The sequence below is a fragment of the Adiantum capillus-veneris genome, chromosome 12 (genome assembly GCF_014529385.1).
Source record: "Adiantum capillus-veneris isolate H3 chromosome 12, ASM1452938v2, whole genome shotgun sequence".
NCBI classification, from domain to species: Eukaryota; Viridiplantae; Streptophyta; class Polypodiopsida; order Polypodiales; family Pteridaceae; genus Adiantum; species Adiantum capillus-veneris.
Genome location: NC_140942.1, coordinates 134,819,705 through 134,833,683, shown reverse-complemented (window position 1 = coordinate 134,833,683; position 13,979 = coordinate 134,819,705). Strand labels below are relative to the sequence as shown.

General features: G+C 47.2%; 1 protein-coding gene and 1 pseudogene across 3 annotated transcripts in view; both read right to left on the bottom strand.

The window, feature by feature from the left end:
* The window catches only part of LOC147446541 (uncharacterized), a 53,049-nt gene extending 41,626 nt beyond the window's left edge, over window positions 1-11,423 (bottom strand). The window contains exons 1-4 of one of the 3 annotated variants that reach the window (XM_086525760.1): window positions 11,206-11,423; window positions 10,240-10,930; window positions 10,014-10,093; window positions 9,671-9,935 (exon numbers count right to left, since the gene is read on the bottom strand). In XM_086525760.1, coding sequence (XP_086381886.1) covers window positions 9,671-9,935; window positions 10,014-10,093; window positions 10,240-10,921 — 1,027 coding nt within the window. In that variant the 5' untranslated portion in view covers window positions 10,922-10,930; window positions 11,206-11,423. The other 2 variants (XM_086525758.1, XM_086525759.1) reach the window with 2 other exon arrangements.
* Window positions 2,818-9,605, bottom strand: LOC147446542 (uncharacterized; annotated as a pseudogene).
* Window positions 11,424-13,979: the final 2,556 nt, after the last annotated feature.

The window sequence follows — 13,979 nt, the reverse complement described above, 5'->3', positions numbered from 1 at the left end:
CATTGTAGAGATTTGTGCAATCATAAGTAGACCGCTCTCGCTATAGAGAGTGGGGCCTTCGGAAAAGGGTTTTGACAACATTCTGGTGTCGTATTCTTCTCTCTATCTCTCAATCTCAGCACCTTCATTCACAATTTTTATCCACTTTGTTTGTGATCACTTGCACTCTCTCATTAAAGAACAGAAGGCTTTCCCTTCCCTAAGTAAAAGGAACCTTGAGCACAGTTCGGAGCACTCATCTTGAGCAAAGTTCAACATTCACTTCCGTTGTACCTTACATTAAGTCGCAAAGGACAGATCTTGACTCTTGAGTCAAGATCCACAATTTCTCTTCAGAGTGTGTCTCTCGACACCATGAAGAACCAGTACGCAGATTCCGAGTTTGGTAAGCAATGGTTGCAAGCTCTTGCTTCCCAAGGGCCTAGCAACTATCTCATTCGTGATGGTTTGTTATATTTTTGTCACCATCAATGTGTGTTGCCCTCTCTCAGGACAACCGTATTGCACGATGCACATGACTCTCATAGGTGGGCACAGGGGAATGAACACCACTCTGGAAAAAATAGAAAGATTCTTTTATTGGCCTAAAATGCGAAAGGATGTGTTTCATTATGTCACACAGTGCACTATTTGTCAAAAGGTAAAAGCTCCTCGGGGTAAGCAGCAAGGCATCTTGCTTCCCAGTCCATTCTCGATGGACCTTTTCAGGATATTTCCATGGATTTTTTGGCTAACCTTCCACCTAGTTTACATTCAAGAAACACTCAATGTTTGACACTTGTTGATCGTTTCAGCAAGTTTTGCATGTTGATTCCTTGTAAGGCCACAGTCACCGCACAAGCTGTAGCGCGGTTGTTCATTAAGCATCGGTACCCCATCTGTGGTTTGTCCAAATCGATTGTTTCAGATAGGGATGTTAAGTTCATGTCCAATTTTTGGCACGCACGCACTCTTTAAAAATTTTGGGACTAAGTTAAATTTTTAATGGGCTTTTCATCCACAGTCAAATAGTCAGACAGAGATTTACAATCAATTGGCTTTTGATGTTTTAAAGTCATATGTGCATGATCAACAGTCTCATTGGCAGCTCTATCTCCTATTAGTTCAAGCTATTTTAAATGACTCTTTTTCCTCTGCCATTGGTCGAACTCCGTATGAGGCAGCTTTTGGCCGTTCGTTCCAGTCACTTTTGACTCGCTCGGTCAGTCAAATGCCTGATGCCAATGCTGAAAGTCAGTAATTGGATGAGATTTCTGAGAGTGTGAAGCTTCGGCTAAGCAAGGCTCAGGAATCTTATTCACGGCAAGCTAATAAGCATCGTCAAGATGTTTCGATCAAGGAAGGGGATTGGGTGTATTTAAGAATCATAAAGCAACATCTTAAGCAAGTTGGAAAGAAGTGTCCTAAGTTGTCTTTTCGGATGTATGGTCTATTTCCAGTCATTAAAAAGATAAATGAGGTTTCAATGAAATTGCAGCTGCCTAACTCATGGTCAATGCACAACGTTTTCCATGTTTCTTGGTTGAAAGTGTTTCAGGGAACGCCTCCACAGGACATTTCGGAAGAAGAAGAACCGAAGATCGTCGATGAAGCTAAAGTCATGGAGCCGGAGCAAGTGTTGTTGCATCGGTTTCGACATGGTTCGAAGAAGCAAGTGAGACAATACCTTTTGAAGTTCAAGGATCGAGGAACCCACGAAGCAGTGTGGGTCGACGAAGAGTTTTTCAAAGATTACCCAGAGTTGTTGGCAGACTACAAGGAAGCCATGCAACTCGGTACCAGTACCTCACTTTAAAAAGGAGGGGATGTCACGTGACACATCCAACCCTATGTGTCCGTGGACAAGCTATAGCATGACCAGGGTTCGGTTCAATCAAGTCAATCTAGAATAGAAAGTGTTCTGGCACTTTTGTGAGTCTGTTCGTAGACCATGCATGCCCAGACACTTAGTAGATGCATATCCTCTGGTTGCACACAGCGTGATCATCAGCATTACCATCAGAATCCATCAAGAGCAGTTTTCACTGCATAGAACCTATTTTCCTATTTTTGACATTTTTCACTTATTTATTAAGTGACTTTTGTTGGGAAATTGGGTAGGGCAAAATGAGTAAGATAACATATAAGAAAACCAGGGCTAGCATTATCTGGCAGAAGAGCAAGGAGAACACAGGCACAAGTTGCAGCAGGTTCCTCCCTCTCTCTCTCAAACAAGATCCCCCCTAGGCTGGCGTTTTTCCACCAAGCAATATCAACGTTTTTCTTCAGCCTTGGACAACGCCATTGCAGCCCTGTATCAACGTTTCCAAGCAAGCCATTCCAGTGTTTTCAGGACCAGCAGAGAAGCGTTTCTATACAGCAGTACTCAGCATTTTTAAACAGCAGCACTCAGCGTTTTCATACAGCCTTAATCAGCGTTTTTAGACAGCATTAAGGCAGCATTTTCAGCAGCACATAAGGCAGCAGATTTCGCCCTTCTAGCAATTAGCAAATTCAGCCCCGTCGTCGCCGTCAACTTCATCCTAGTCGCACTTTGCATCAGCATCTTGTACCAATTTTTGTGCAATCAATAGCGTAGACCTCTCTCGCCATCAAGAGAGGGGCCCTTCGAGGAGGGTTTGACAACTCCTTGGTGTCGTATTCTTCTCTCTCTATCTCTCAGTCTCAGCACCTTCACGCACAGTGTCTATCCACTTTGTCTGTGATCACTTGCACTCTCTCATTAAGGGCACGGAAGGCAGAGCCTTCCGTAAGTAAAAGGAACCTTGAGCACGGTAAGATCACTCATCTTGAGAAAAAACAACAATCACTTCCGCTGCACCTTACAAAAGCACTGAAGTCCCACTCCAGTCTATAGATCCAAGCAATACACCTGTCAGGACGAGATCCAAGATCCTCTCCCTGAGGCCATGTAGATGCTCTTGTGTAAACAAGTGACTTGACGTGTCAAGGTGAAGTAAGTGTCTGTCCACCCAAGATGGTGGTGTCCTCTCTAGGAATGTCGGAATCACATATGCCATGAGCATGGCCATATCTCGAGTGAACTCCTTTGATGAGAGCAGGTGTGTCCATAGCAAACCACAAGTCACCACCCCCTCTAGAGTGCGCAACCACCGAATGATGGCTGGAATGAATGGATCTCCCAAGGATCGTACGCCCGTAGATGATCAAGCCGATGTCGAAGATACCGTGTACTGTAGCAGTCACTGAGAGACCACATGGACCACCACCGGGGATGGTGTCTTGGCAGGAGGTAACTTCATCCTCTGTGAAAAACACAAACCAAGAGGCTGCTGTCCACCCAAAAAAACAACTATGAGGTGATGAAAACGCTGCTGTCCAGCAAATTTTCAGTGTGCTCGTACGCTCCCGGCAGGGTCCGGAGCGGTGCAGAGGGTGCAGGGAGGGTAGGGAATCAATGTCACAGCCCTAGGTGGCTTGAAAACAGAGAAAAACAGCAGTGGTATATGGCTGAAATCTGAAGCAGATGAAGAGGAACAGGACCGGCAATGCACTGGATGCAAGGCTGGGTGGGAAGGCAAGATCTGTATGGTCCAGAAGCTGAGCGCTGCCCCCTCCATGCTGAAAACGCAGCAGATCCAAAAACGCAAGTGCTCCCCAAAAATGCAAGAGGCAGCAAAAACGCTAATGGATTGGAGGGGTTTTCCGGCGACGAAATTGCCCAGAAAAGTGTAGCACTGGCAGCCAGAAGCAAAAACACTGGCCTGATCTGCAAAAACACAGGTAGAGGGGAGTCCTCTGCGATGAAAAACTCCAAATTTTGTAGCTTGCCTGGCTGCAAAAAGCTGGCAGATTTTCAGAAACGCTGGCTGATCTTCCGGCGCCCGAGCCATGGAGAGCCTGAAGCTGCTCTACCATGTGAGAGTGCGCGTGTGCGGAAGCGTGAGAGAGAGAGAGAGAGAGAGAGAGAGAGAGAGAGAAAGATTTTTAACGTCTATGTCAGGCCGAAATCGGCCTATGAGACAAATCAAATGTACATGGTGTGTATGTCATCCGTCTATCGGAAAGACAAATGAAACAAAACTGATACAAAACTGAATTGAATGTAGGTAGTGGAGTATCTGAGGAGGGATGGAGCTCTATCTCTAGGGGTATATGCATGTCTATATGCTCAATGTAGTACAATCATGAGAATGCATCAAGCTATCTAGCTCCATCCTGTACTAATGGGGGGATGTAAGATGTGGTACATGGGCGGATCTGGTGCCAAGGCTACCCGGATGAAAGCTGTCGGGTCGGCCCTCATCTGAGCCACTCGCTCCTCAGTGGCACGGCGCTCCCGGGCTCGGATCTCCTCGATCTGTCGGTGGTGGGAGCTCGTGCCCCTGTAGCCTGTGACTCGTGGTCGTCGTCTAGCTCGGCTCACCTCCGCCTGTGGGAGTGTCACTCCCCTCTGAGTGTCTGGTGAGGGAGGGGCGGCAATCCTCTGAAAGAAGTCTGTGAGCTGCGACTGTCTCCCCTCTGTCTGTGTAGCTGTGTGTGGCTGTAGTAGTGTGTCCCGATGGCTCTGTATCTCTAGTAAGAAACGTCCGAGCTGTCTCTGATCTCGAGAGTCCATGATCTCTCGGAGAGTGGGCTATCCTCTTTATAAGGCCTCATACCTGCCTCTGATCTCAGTGTATGCTCTGCATCTACATACAAAGTGCTCCTCACTCTCCACCTCCTCTGTGCAGGCTCTGCAGACTCGCTCCTCCCTGGGAACACCAGTATGTCTCCCGATCTCAATCTCTAACCTGTGTGAAGCCAATCTCAGTTGACCAATCGCCACCCGTGAGCTATGTGGCATATATGTGTCCATGTAGTGTGGTCTCTGTATGAACCCCCCAGACAATATGGTGAGAAACTAGTCTCTGTAATCTGACATCCTCGTCCCCAAGCCAGGTGACTCCCAGACTCTCCTAGTGTATAGCTGCCACAGATCCTGTCTCAATACCAAGTTCCTCTCACTGCGAGAGAGGTGAACATATGGTGAGTGGGGGTCGTACTGGAATGGTGGTAGGCTCTCCATGTCAAGATCGTGTCCCTCAAACCATGCTCTGACCTGTGAGTACCATGCTCTCTCATGCCCACTCTCTGATATCTGTATAGCTGCCTCAAATGCTCTACGAGTAAGTCTGTCAGGAGGTAGCTCTCTCATCCTCTGGATGAAGCAGACTGTCTGGAATAGTGCCTCTACAACCCTAGGTGGTGTGGCGAGCTCGGCTCTAATAATGTCATGTGGCACTGTCTTCTTGCTGCGGAGCAAGCGTGAGATCATGCATACCTGTGGCCTCTCAAGCTGTGTCCACTGGTCAGCTGTCAATCCTGGTGCCCATACTGCCGCCGAGTACATCAAGGCCGGGGTGACTAAGGTGTCGAAAAGCCACCCCTTCGTGCGGGGCTCCTAAAAGTGTGCCTGGTGACATCTCTGCTCTAGCATGGCCAAAGCTGCATATCCTCGGGTGAGCCTGTCAGCAGCAGCCTGCCTCATAGTGAAGGGTCTTGGTAGGCTGGTGAATGTGATGCCAAGGTAGACATAGGAGGTGACTACATCAACTTGTCCTCCTGCTGCTGTGAAGGTGGCAGCGCTCCTCACTGCACTGGATGTGTGAAAGATCATAACCTTGGTTTTGCCAAGGTTCACAGTCAACCCCCTGTGTGTGCTGAATTCGTCCAAGGCCTCAAGATGGCGTTGCAAGCCCTCGGGTGACTCTGAAATCAACACAATATCATCAGCATATAACATGATGTGGACCGGAGTACCTGCCAAGTCGCTCCCCTCTCCTCCTGCTCGCAGTATGTAGTCGGAGATCTCGTCGATGTAGAGCCCAAAGAGTGTCGGGGAGAGTGGGCATCCTTGCTTAACACCAATGGTGCTAGCAATGGTCTCTGAAAAACCGCCTGGGCAACGAACTCGACCCGTCACCCTCTCGTAGAGAGCATATATGGCCCAAATCATCTCTGTTGGTACCCCAATGCTGTGAAGGCGCTGGAAGAGTCTCTCGCGTGGGACTGTGTCAAAGGCCTTGCGGAAATCCACAAAGCAACAGTAAAGCCTCTTCTTCCGCGCCTTTGCCCCATCAATGAGGCAGCGGAAGAAGATTTGTGGATAGGCACTATGGTGTGCTGTGTCCACTCCTCTGGGAAGCCCTCCCCTATAGCCCGGTTGAAGACATGTGCAATCAACAGGGCTATAGTGGAGGCCGCATAAATGATGTGCTCACTCCGTAATCCAGTATGGTCAGCTGATCGTCTGTGCTGCATGCGGCGTATGGCCCTCTCTACCATCTCTGCTGAGAGAGAGAGAGAGAGAGAGAGAGAGAGAGAGAGAGAGAGAGAGAGAGAGAGAGAGAGTGTGTATTAACGTCCACTGGAGGCAGAAGTCAGTCCATGGGACAAATCAAAATACATCCATCTTTTGTGGGATCTAGTTCATCGCGTAGGAAAAAGAAACAAAACGTACACTAGCTCAGAGCTCCATGGTCATGAGCTTACTGTTATACAAGGGTACTTCCAGGCTTTTATGAGGGGTAATAATCCAGGAGTCTATATCATAGATAAACAGGGGAGATATACACCAAGTTCTACTTTTGGGGTGTGGGAGTCTTGAATTCCCTAATGAGTGCCTTTCCTCCTCTGTATACTGCCCATTTGCCTTCTTTCCTTGCTTCACGTACTTTGGCTAATTCATTGGCTCTCTCTTTAAGCTGCAAGGGGTGAGCTCATCTGAAATCCACACTTTAGTCCCTTGAAGAGACTTAGTCTGTTTCATGACTTTTATTTTCTCCTCCATAGTATCATAAGATGCGACTACTTGTTTGCCTTTTACTTCGATGTAAACCGGGTCTCCGAGGTCGACAAAAGGGACTGCTTTTTGCAATTTCAGTTTCCATATGGTAGTATCTAACATGTATTCATCTTCCTCTTCTATGAGAGCTTGTGTCCAATTATCCGGCATCCCTCCAATCCTTATCTTCTTCTTATTTTCTTGTATCTGCTCTTTTTCCTTCATTTCTGCAATGACTTTGTGGACTAATTGGTTTGTTACCTGTTGTTGGGCTGGGTTGGTACCTGCTTGGGTATTTTCCTCTTTGGTAGTGTGCTCATGGCTGGTTTGTAATTGTGCTTCTAGTTGCATAATCTTCTCATCTTTGACGGCGATGTTTGCTTTGAGAAGAGCTCTGCACTTTCTTAAGTTCTTGGAGCAGGTAGTTCTCCCAATGTGAAGGTGCTGATAGGGATTGTGGAACCGATAGACTTCCCGTCTTCACAGCGGCTAAAAAAGTCTCTCTCTCCATATCGATGGATTAGGGTTTTGGACTGTGGGTCAAGCTCAAAGCAGGCCCCATAAGGTGCCCACAAGCCTTATGAGGGTTCAGCACAGGGGCGCTGCTGGACTGTTGCGGCTGCGAGTGGCTGAAGCGCGCAAGGGACTGTTGCTGCTGCGAGTGGCTGAAGCGCGCGAGAATTGTTGCTGCTGCTGCTCCGCGCGCGCGCGCACGAGAGAGAGAGAGAGAGAGAGAGAGAGAGAGAGAGAGAGAGAGAGTAGACCACAAACGCAAGATATGGTGAGGTGGGGGCAATCAGCCCCCCGTGACTACCATGAGCAGAAGACCCAATACATACCAATGACCAGATACTGTGGAAGTGGATACCCCCTTGGCCCCATAAATAGGTGCCCAATGGGAGGTAGGGCAATGCCTGGAAAAATCCCCCACGACCCAACAAGAAATAAATGAAATATGAGGGCGGCCAGACAATGCAGCCTATATGCATATGCAAAGGGTGGCCAACACGGAGGCACATTAGCCGTACATGTATGCCCTAGACCTAGGAAGCAGAAGAGTGGTGTAAATCTAACCCTTTCAAGAAGGGGGGATGTCACAAACTGCTGACGTGTCAAGCCACAGAAGACTTACAGGGTTGAGCACCCTAGCCCTAACCCTAGCCAACCTGCAGATCCCGAACAAGGGGCCTAAATCCTAGCAAAAGGAGAAGACACTCTGCAACTTATGGAACCCCATCTGACGGGGCCTGAAGATAGAAGCAATTACACACAAATAAATTGCGTAGAGGCGTTCTGACGTGGCGGTTGTACGGACATCCGCAAATTGCGCTAACATGCTGACGTGGAAATAGTACGGACACCCGCAAATTGCGCTCAATTGATGACATGGTAGTATACAGATTTTCATAATTTGTGCTAACTGCTTTTAGCGCCAATTTTGGGGACCAGATGCTTTTGAACTTCAAGCTTTTCATGTAAATTGCTTTGATGGCCAAGGGGCCTTTAAATATGTGCCCACGACTCACTCTCTGGCATGCTTCCGTGTGGAGATGCAAGGCAGTGCTGCCAGCATTGTATTGAGTTGAAGCAATCTAAAGAAAAACTGAAAGGGGCGCCACCATTTGGGGCCAATGCTCTCTTGGAGTGGAATTCCGCCACTCCGTCTCCTGTGCCGTGTATCTCTTTCAGTTCAGTTGTTTTGAAGCGTCTAAAGTCTGTTCTTTCCCGTTGGCACGTGATGCCCTCCCGTTACAAATGTTCTCTTATGAGACTTGCTTAACAACCACCTCGTGTTTTGCAAGTTCCCTCTCTCGTGTGAGAGCAGTAGTAGTGAAAAGCTCCCGCCTCTACTCAGAGGATTCCAGTTCGGAATACAAGAAGAGCTCTAAGGGTTGCCACTGCCTTCATCCTCAACTCGGGCTAAGGCTCTTTGGAGTGAAGAGCTTATACTCTCAAGGTTCAGTCAAGGAGAGGATTTTACCAAGTACCCTCAAGATTAAGATTCAAGATGGAGTGTGGTTATCAAGTCTCACCTCCCAATTCATGTGCTTCTATTCTATAAAGATACTCAGGGGGACCATCCCATCTTTAGGTCCTACTCTGGTAGTGGACATGCCCTACAGCACAGTCCTTAGGCTATCCTAGATGTGTCTTCAAGTAGAGCATTTCTGCATGGAATACAAAGTTAGTATGCATGTGGCATCCCCTCGTGCTTAGGTGAGGCCAGCTCGACTCTTGCCCATCCAAACCGATGGGTGCACAAGAGATATCCTCAATCCTTGAAATTTGGAGCATGACACCGTTCTTTCTTCCTTGAATCTTACTTCTGAATGTCCCATGGTTTTGTAACCTACTTCCAACCAGTGTCACCATGAAACGCGTTTCGACAGGTCAAGACAGGTGAAACGTTTCGGGCCTTGAAACGTTTCGCTCACCAAGTGAAACACAAGCCGTTTCACTAACAACAAGTTACCATAGTCTCAGTTTCAAAGTCGCTAAATGCACATTTCAGTCTCACGTTTCACTGTGCTCTCATTTTGAACTGAAACGTTTCGTGGTGAAACGCCACGTTTCAGGGTGAAACGTTTCGGCCTTGAAACGTTTCGCGGTTACGCTGCTTCCAACAGGTGGAAAGATATTTACCTTTAGTCAAAGGCCTGTCTGCAGTATTAGGAGCGAATACTACAGGTGAGATTTGAATGGCTACGATCGTAAGACAGAGAGAAAATCAAAAGGCTTCTGAATTAGTAACTGATACACTAGAAGCACCAAAACCAAAAATAAAAGAAAAGAGATTACCTGATGTAAGAATTGACAAAGGAAGATAAATTATGGTTATATGCTAGAAGCACCAAAACCAGAAAATGAAAGAAAAGGAATTACCTGATGTCACGATTGACAAAGGAAGAAAAATTATAGATAGAAACGACAGGTAGTAAAGCTTCCGATTAATTTGCTCAGACTGCCATGTATCCAGGCCAGCTTGAAGGGCAGTTATACGATTGGCAAGAAACCCAACGTTTTCTTTTTGTTTACGAAGGCGACCAACCAGCATTTGTATAGCTTCCATTTCCTCCACAGAACACCAGTTTTTACTTGCCAATTTGTCTTTGAATCTAGGAAAGACTTGCTCTCCATGTGAAACTACCTGAAAAAATACAAAGTGTGAAAGGATTGCAAGCCTTAGACATCTAAAAGGACTGTTCACTTGTGATAAAAACATTGCCTGCAAGAGACGCTGTAACTTGAGCTGCATCCTGGGGAATAATCGATCGCCAAGCATTTGTTGTTTCACCACATATCCACCTGAGCCAAACGATAATTCAACGACACACGTGAATGGTGCTTCTCTCTCTCTCTCTCTCACACACACACACACACAAGTCAACGATTGAAGCTAAACATAATAAATGGTCCCACATGATAGAACTGCACACTCACAAACTATCAACCTGTGTCGAGCTCATGCTCGTTCTCATCCAAGTCCATCTCAAGCCTAGTTAGTATATCCTGCAAATGATCAATGTGGGTGTCAATTATATGCACCACCAGGGTCAAGATCGACATGGGAATTCGATGATTCACATCCTCGAGATGATTCCGTGTCAAGTAGAACTCCAGCACATGCTGCTGGATCACGAATCGGTCAGATGCTGAGTTGGTGCTCTCCAAACTGGGTATCTCAGATAAAAAACTGCCCTTTGCCACTGTAGAAAATTCGAGTCTGGGGATGCGCCCAAGAGAAACAGTTATGACTGAATCCTCAGTCACGCGTCCAGCCAGCTTTTGTGTGTACTCGCTTGAGGTGGGGCCAGCAGAGTTGGCTCTGAAAATCAGCGCTCCATCAACATATCCACAAAAAGGCCCATTACTAGCAAGTGCAAGTATGTCCTGAAGCTTCAACGGGGGACAAAGTGTATTGATCAGGTACTGGGCAGCAGAGACCAATGTAGTGTATGATCTTGGTAATTCCACATGGTACCATGAAAAGCGTTCCCCATAAGGCCGCCCTTCACTCATGCCTAGGTCCCACGCTTTTGAAATGAAATTTCCCTGCCCATCAAAGCTGTATGCCATGCGCTTGACAGAGGTTCCGATCGCAGAAGAGGATTGAAGTTCAAATGAGGAAGCCATGATCAGTTTCTGTTGATCACATGGCAGGAAAGCTCATTCAGATCTCAACGTTCCAAACCCGAGAAAGAGCCCAAAGAGCTGCAGGGAGGCCAAAACATGCAACCGGAAAAACGCGCTTAGCAGTTACGATCCACGGGAGAGCCCTGTGTACAGATGCTCGCATGCATGTCTGTCTGTGGGTGTAAGAGGAGCAATCGAGAAGCAAGCTCGAAAGATAGCTGGGGATGTGTGTGTGTGTTAGAGTCAATGCGTGCATACGTAAACACGAGTAGGTAGAACCTTACCCTGCCCTCGTAAGGTAGATCACGCCGTAGGTGACATGAGGAAGGAGGGTGAAAGCTCTGCTTCAACAAAGTCTTGTTGTAGGAAGAGAAGTGGTTCAAACAACTCCCATCACTGTGAGAATGTGTGTGCGCGCGCGCATGTGTGTCTTCTCTCAAATGGGTACGTTCCGGGAAGCTTCGACTCCTCTATACTGCACATGCAGCTGCATTTTGTCAAAGGCACTTTAAGGCAGGAGTACATTTCCAAACCTTTTATCCAAAGAAGGCATCCCCACTCTGAGAAGAAGTTGACCAATCTTTTGGTTACTCGGACTTCGCTCTTTCTTTTTGCTACTCCTTGTAGAGTAAGGGCCCAAATTTAGGGAATACTAGTACGGCCGGTCTCCTCTCTCCCTCTTTATCGTGCGCAGAGAACTTTTGGACTGTAGCCTTCAGGTCGCAGCTCTCGACACGTGCAAAAGGCACTCTCATTGTCGTTATAGAATACATATAGATGCAGAGCTATCTATCTAAATATAATATAATCTAATCTAAATTCTATATAAAACCAGGGATGGCCTTACACGTGGCAGCAAATCCTTGCAAGGTGCTCCCCTCCCTCTAACTAGCAGTCGACGTGAAAGCGTCTAGAGCTTGAGCGAGCGTGAGTGGGCAGTAAGAAGAACGACATGGCCTTCAGCTTGAGGCATGAGTCGGCAGTGGATAGAGCGAGCCTGAGTGGGCAACTTGCCTCGGATTGCGAGTAAGAAGAACGACGTGGCCTCCAGCTTGAGGAGTGAGTAGTGTGCAAAGCAAGCCTAAGTTGGTAGCTTGCCTCGGGCTGCGGGTAAGAAAACCCTTGAGGTGCGAGCTGAAGAAGCCTTGAGTTGCGGGTCAAGTTGAAGTAGCCTTGAGTGCAAGTGAGGTTATATATCTAAATTCTATATTAAAAAGCCAGGGATGGCCTTACACATGGCAATGGTGGGCAGGCGCTTGTCTTAGGCTGCGGGTAAGAAGATCGAAGTGGCCTCCAGCTTGAGACGTGAGTGAGGAGTGCGTAGAGCGAACCTGAGTGGGCAACTTGCCTCATGCTGCGAGTAAGAAGAACGTCGTGGCCTCCAGCTTGAGGCATGAGTGGGTAGTGCGCAGAGCAAGCCTGAGTGAGTAGCTTGCCTCAGGTTGGAGGTAAGAAAACCCTTAAGCTGCGGGCTGAAGATTCCTTGAGTTGCAGGTCAGGTTGAAGAAGCCTTGAGTGCAAGTGAGGTTATATAAACCCACCACCTCAATTGAGGTTTCTTTCCAACCGAAACAACTCGCTCAAAGTATGGTGTCGTTAATATTCACAAACAGAGAGAGAATATTCACAGAGAGAGAGAGAGTGTGAGATAACTAACGCATGCGTTTTTTGTGTGCAAGCTATTTCTCCCTCGAACTCCATCAACCTTCTTTGTAAGCTAACACCAAGCAAGCTCTCTCTCTCTCTCTCTCTCTCTCTCTCTCTCTCTCTCTCTCTCTCTCTCTCTCTCTCTCTCTCTCTCTCTCTCTCTCTCTCTCTGTGTGTGTGTGTGTGTGTGTGGTAGTCCATGTCGAGAATGGTTCCCGCAGCCTGCAAAGGGTGCCCGCAACTCGAGACATTTCATGCTTGTGTGACACTCAAAATTCTCTTTTTCTTCGCTCTGACGACCATGTGAGCTGCTACCTGTCGTGAGTTCTCTCAAGCTCTCTGCCTTCCCTTCATGGCCTGCACCTTTTATCCAACCTTTGCATGCGATCAGGCAATAGGTAGCACCATATTTTTTAAAAAAATTATTTATTGTGTTTTTTAACATATTTTTAATTTTTAAGTTTTATCTTAACAACCATTTTTAGTTAGGTCGGGTCTTTTTGCCTGCTTCGTAGAGAGAGAGAGAGAGAGAGAGAGAGAGAGAGAGAGAGAGAGAGAGAGAGAGAGAGAGAGGACCACTACTTTCCATGTTTTTGCTAACGCACCTTTGCAGCGAGATGGGCCCGTAGAGAGAGAGAGAGAGAGAGAGAGAGAGAGAGAGAGAGAGAGGTTAGCTTGTTGCCAGCGGCTTACCTACAAACAAAAAGCACGAACCTACACGCACACACACACACACACACATAAAGGGAGAGGGGTTACATTGCCTGCACCTGAAAATAGCCTGCAAGCCAAAAGGCGTTTATTCTCTATCTCTCTCTCCTGGCATTTATGCATCTCTCTCTCTCTCTCTCTCTCTCTCTCTCTCTCTCTCTCTCTCTCTCTCTCTCTCTGTGTGTGTGTGTGTGTGTGTGTGTGTGTGTGTGTGTGTTAGCGCATGGGGCTCACAAACGTCCACTGTAGTTCAAGCCCTGCACACAAAAATCTAGAAAAGCAATGTTATTCATCTCTCTCTCTCTCTCTCTCTCTCTCTCTCTCTCTCTCTCTCTCTCTCCCCCCCCCCCCCCCCCCCCCCCCCCCCCTTAGTGCAGCCGTTTTTTGACATAGTAGACAACAATTCACTCTTTTGATCATAACTTCTCCATTGGAATTCCGATTTGGGTGATCTATAGCCTCAATCAAAGAGCATGACTCCCTCTATGCATTGATGTTAAGACATAAATTTTTAGAGTTATGGAAGGCATTTTTGTAGTAGCATTTCTGAAGTGAACAGGATCAGGAAAGTTGACTCTCATCTCTTATTTTACATACAATGTCTTCCGGCACTCGCAAGGGTTCTTCTTCATCAACAAGGTCCACAACCATTGTGGAAAATGATCCAAAGTGTGGAGATAGCAACACAACCACCCAACCA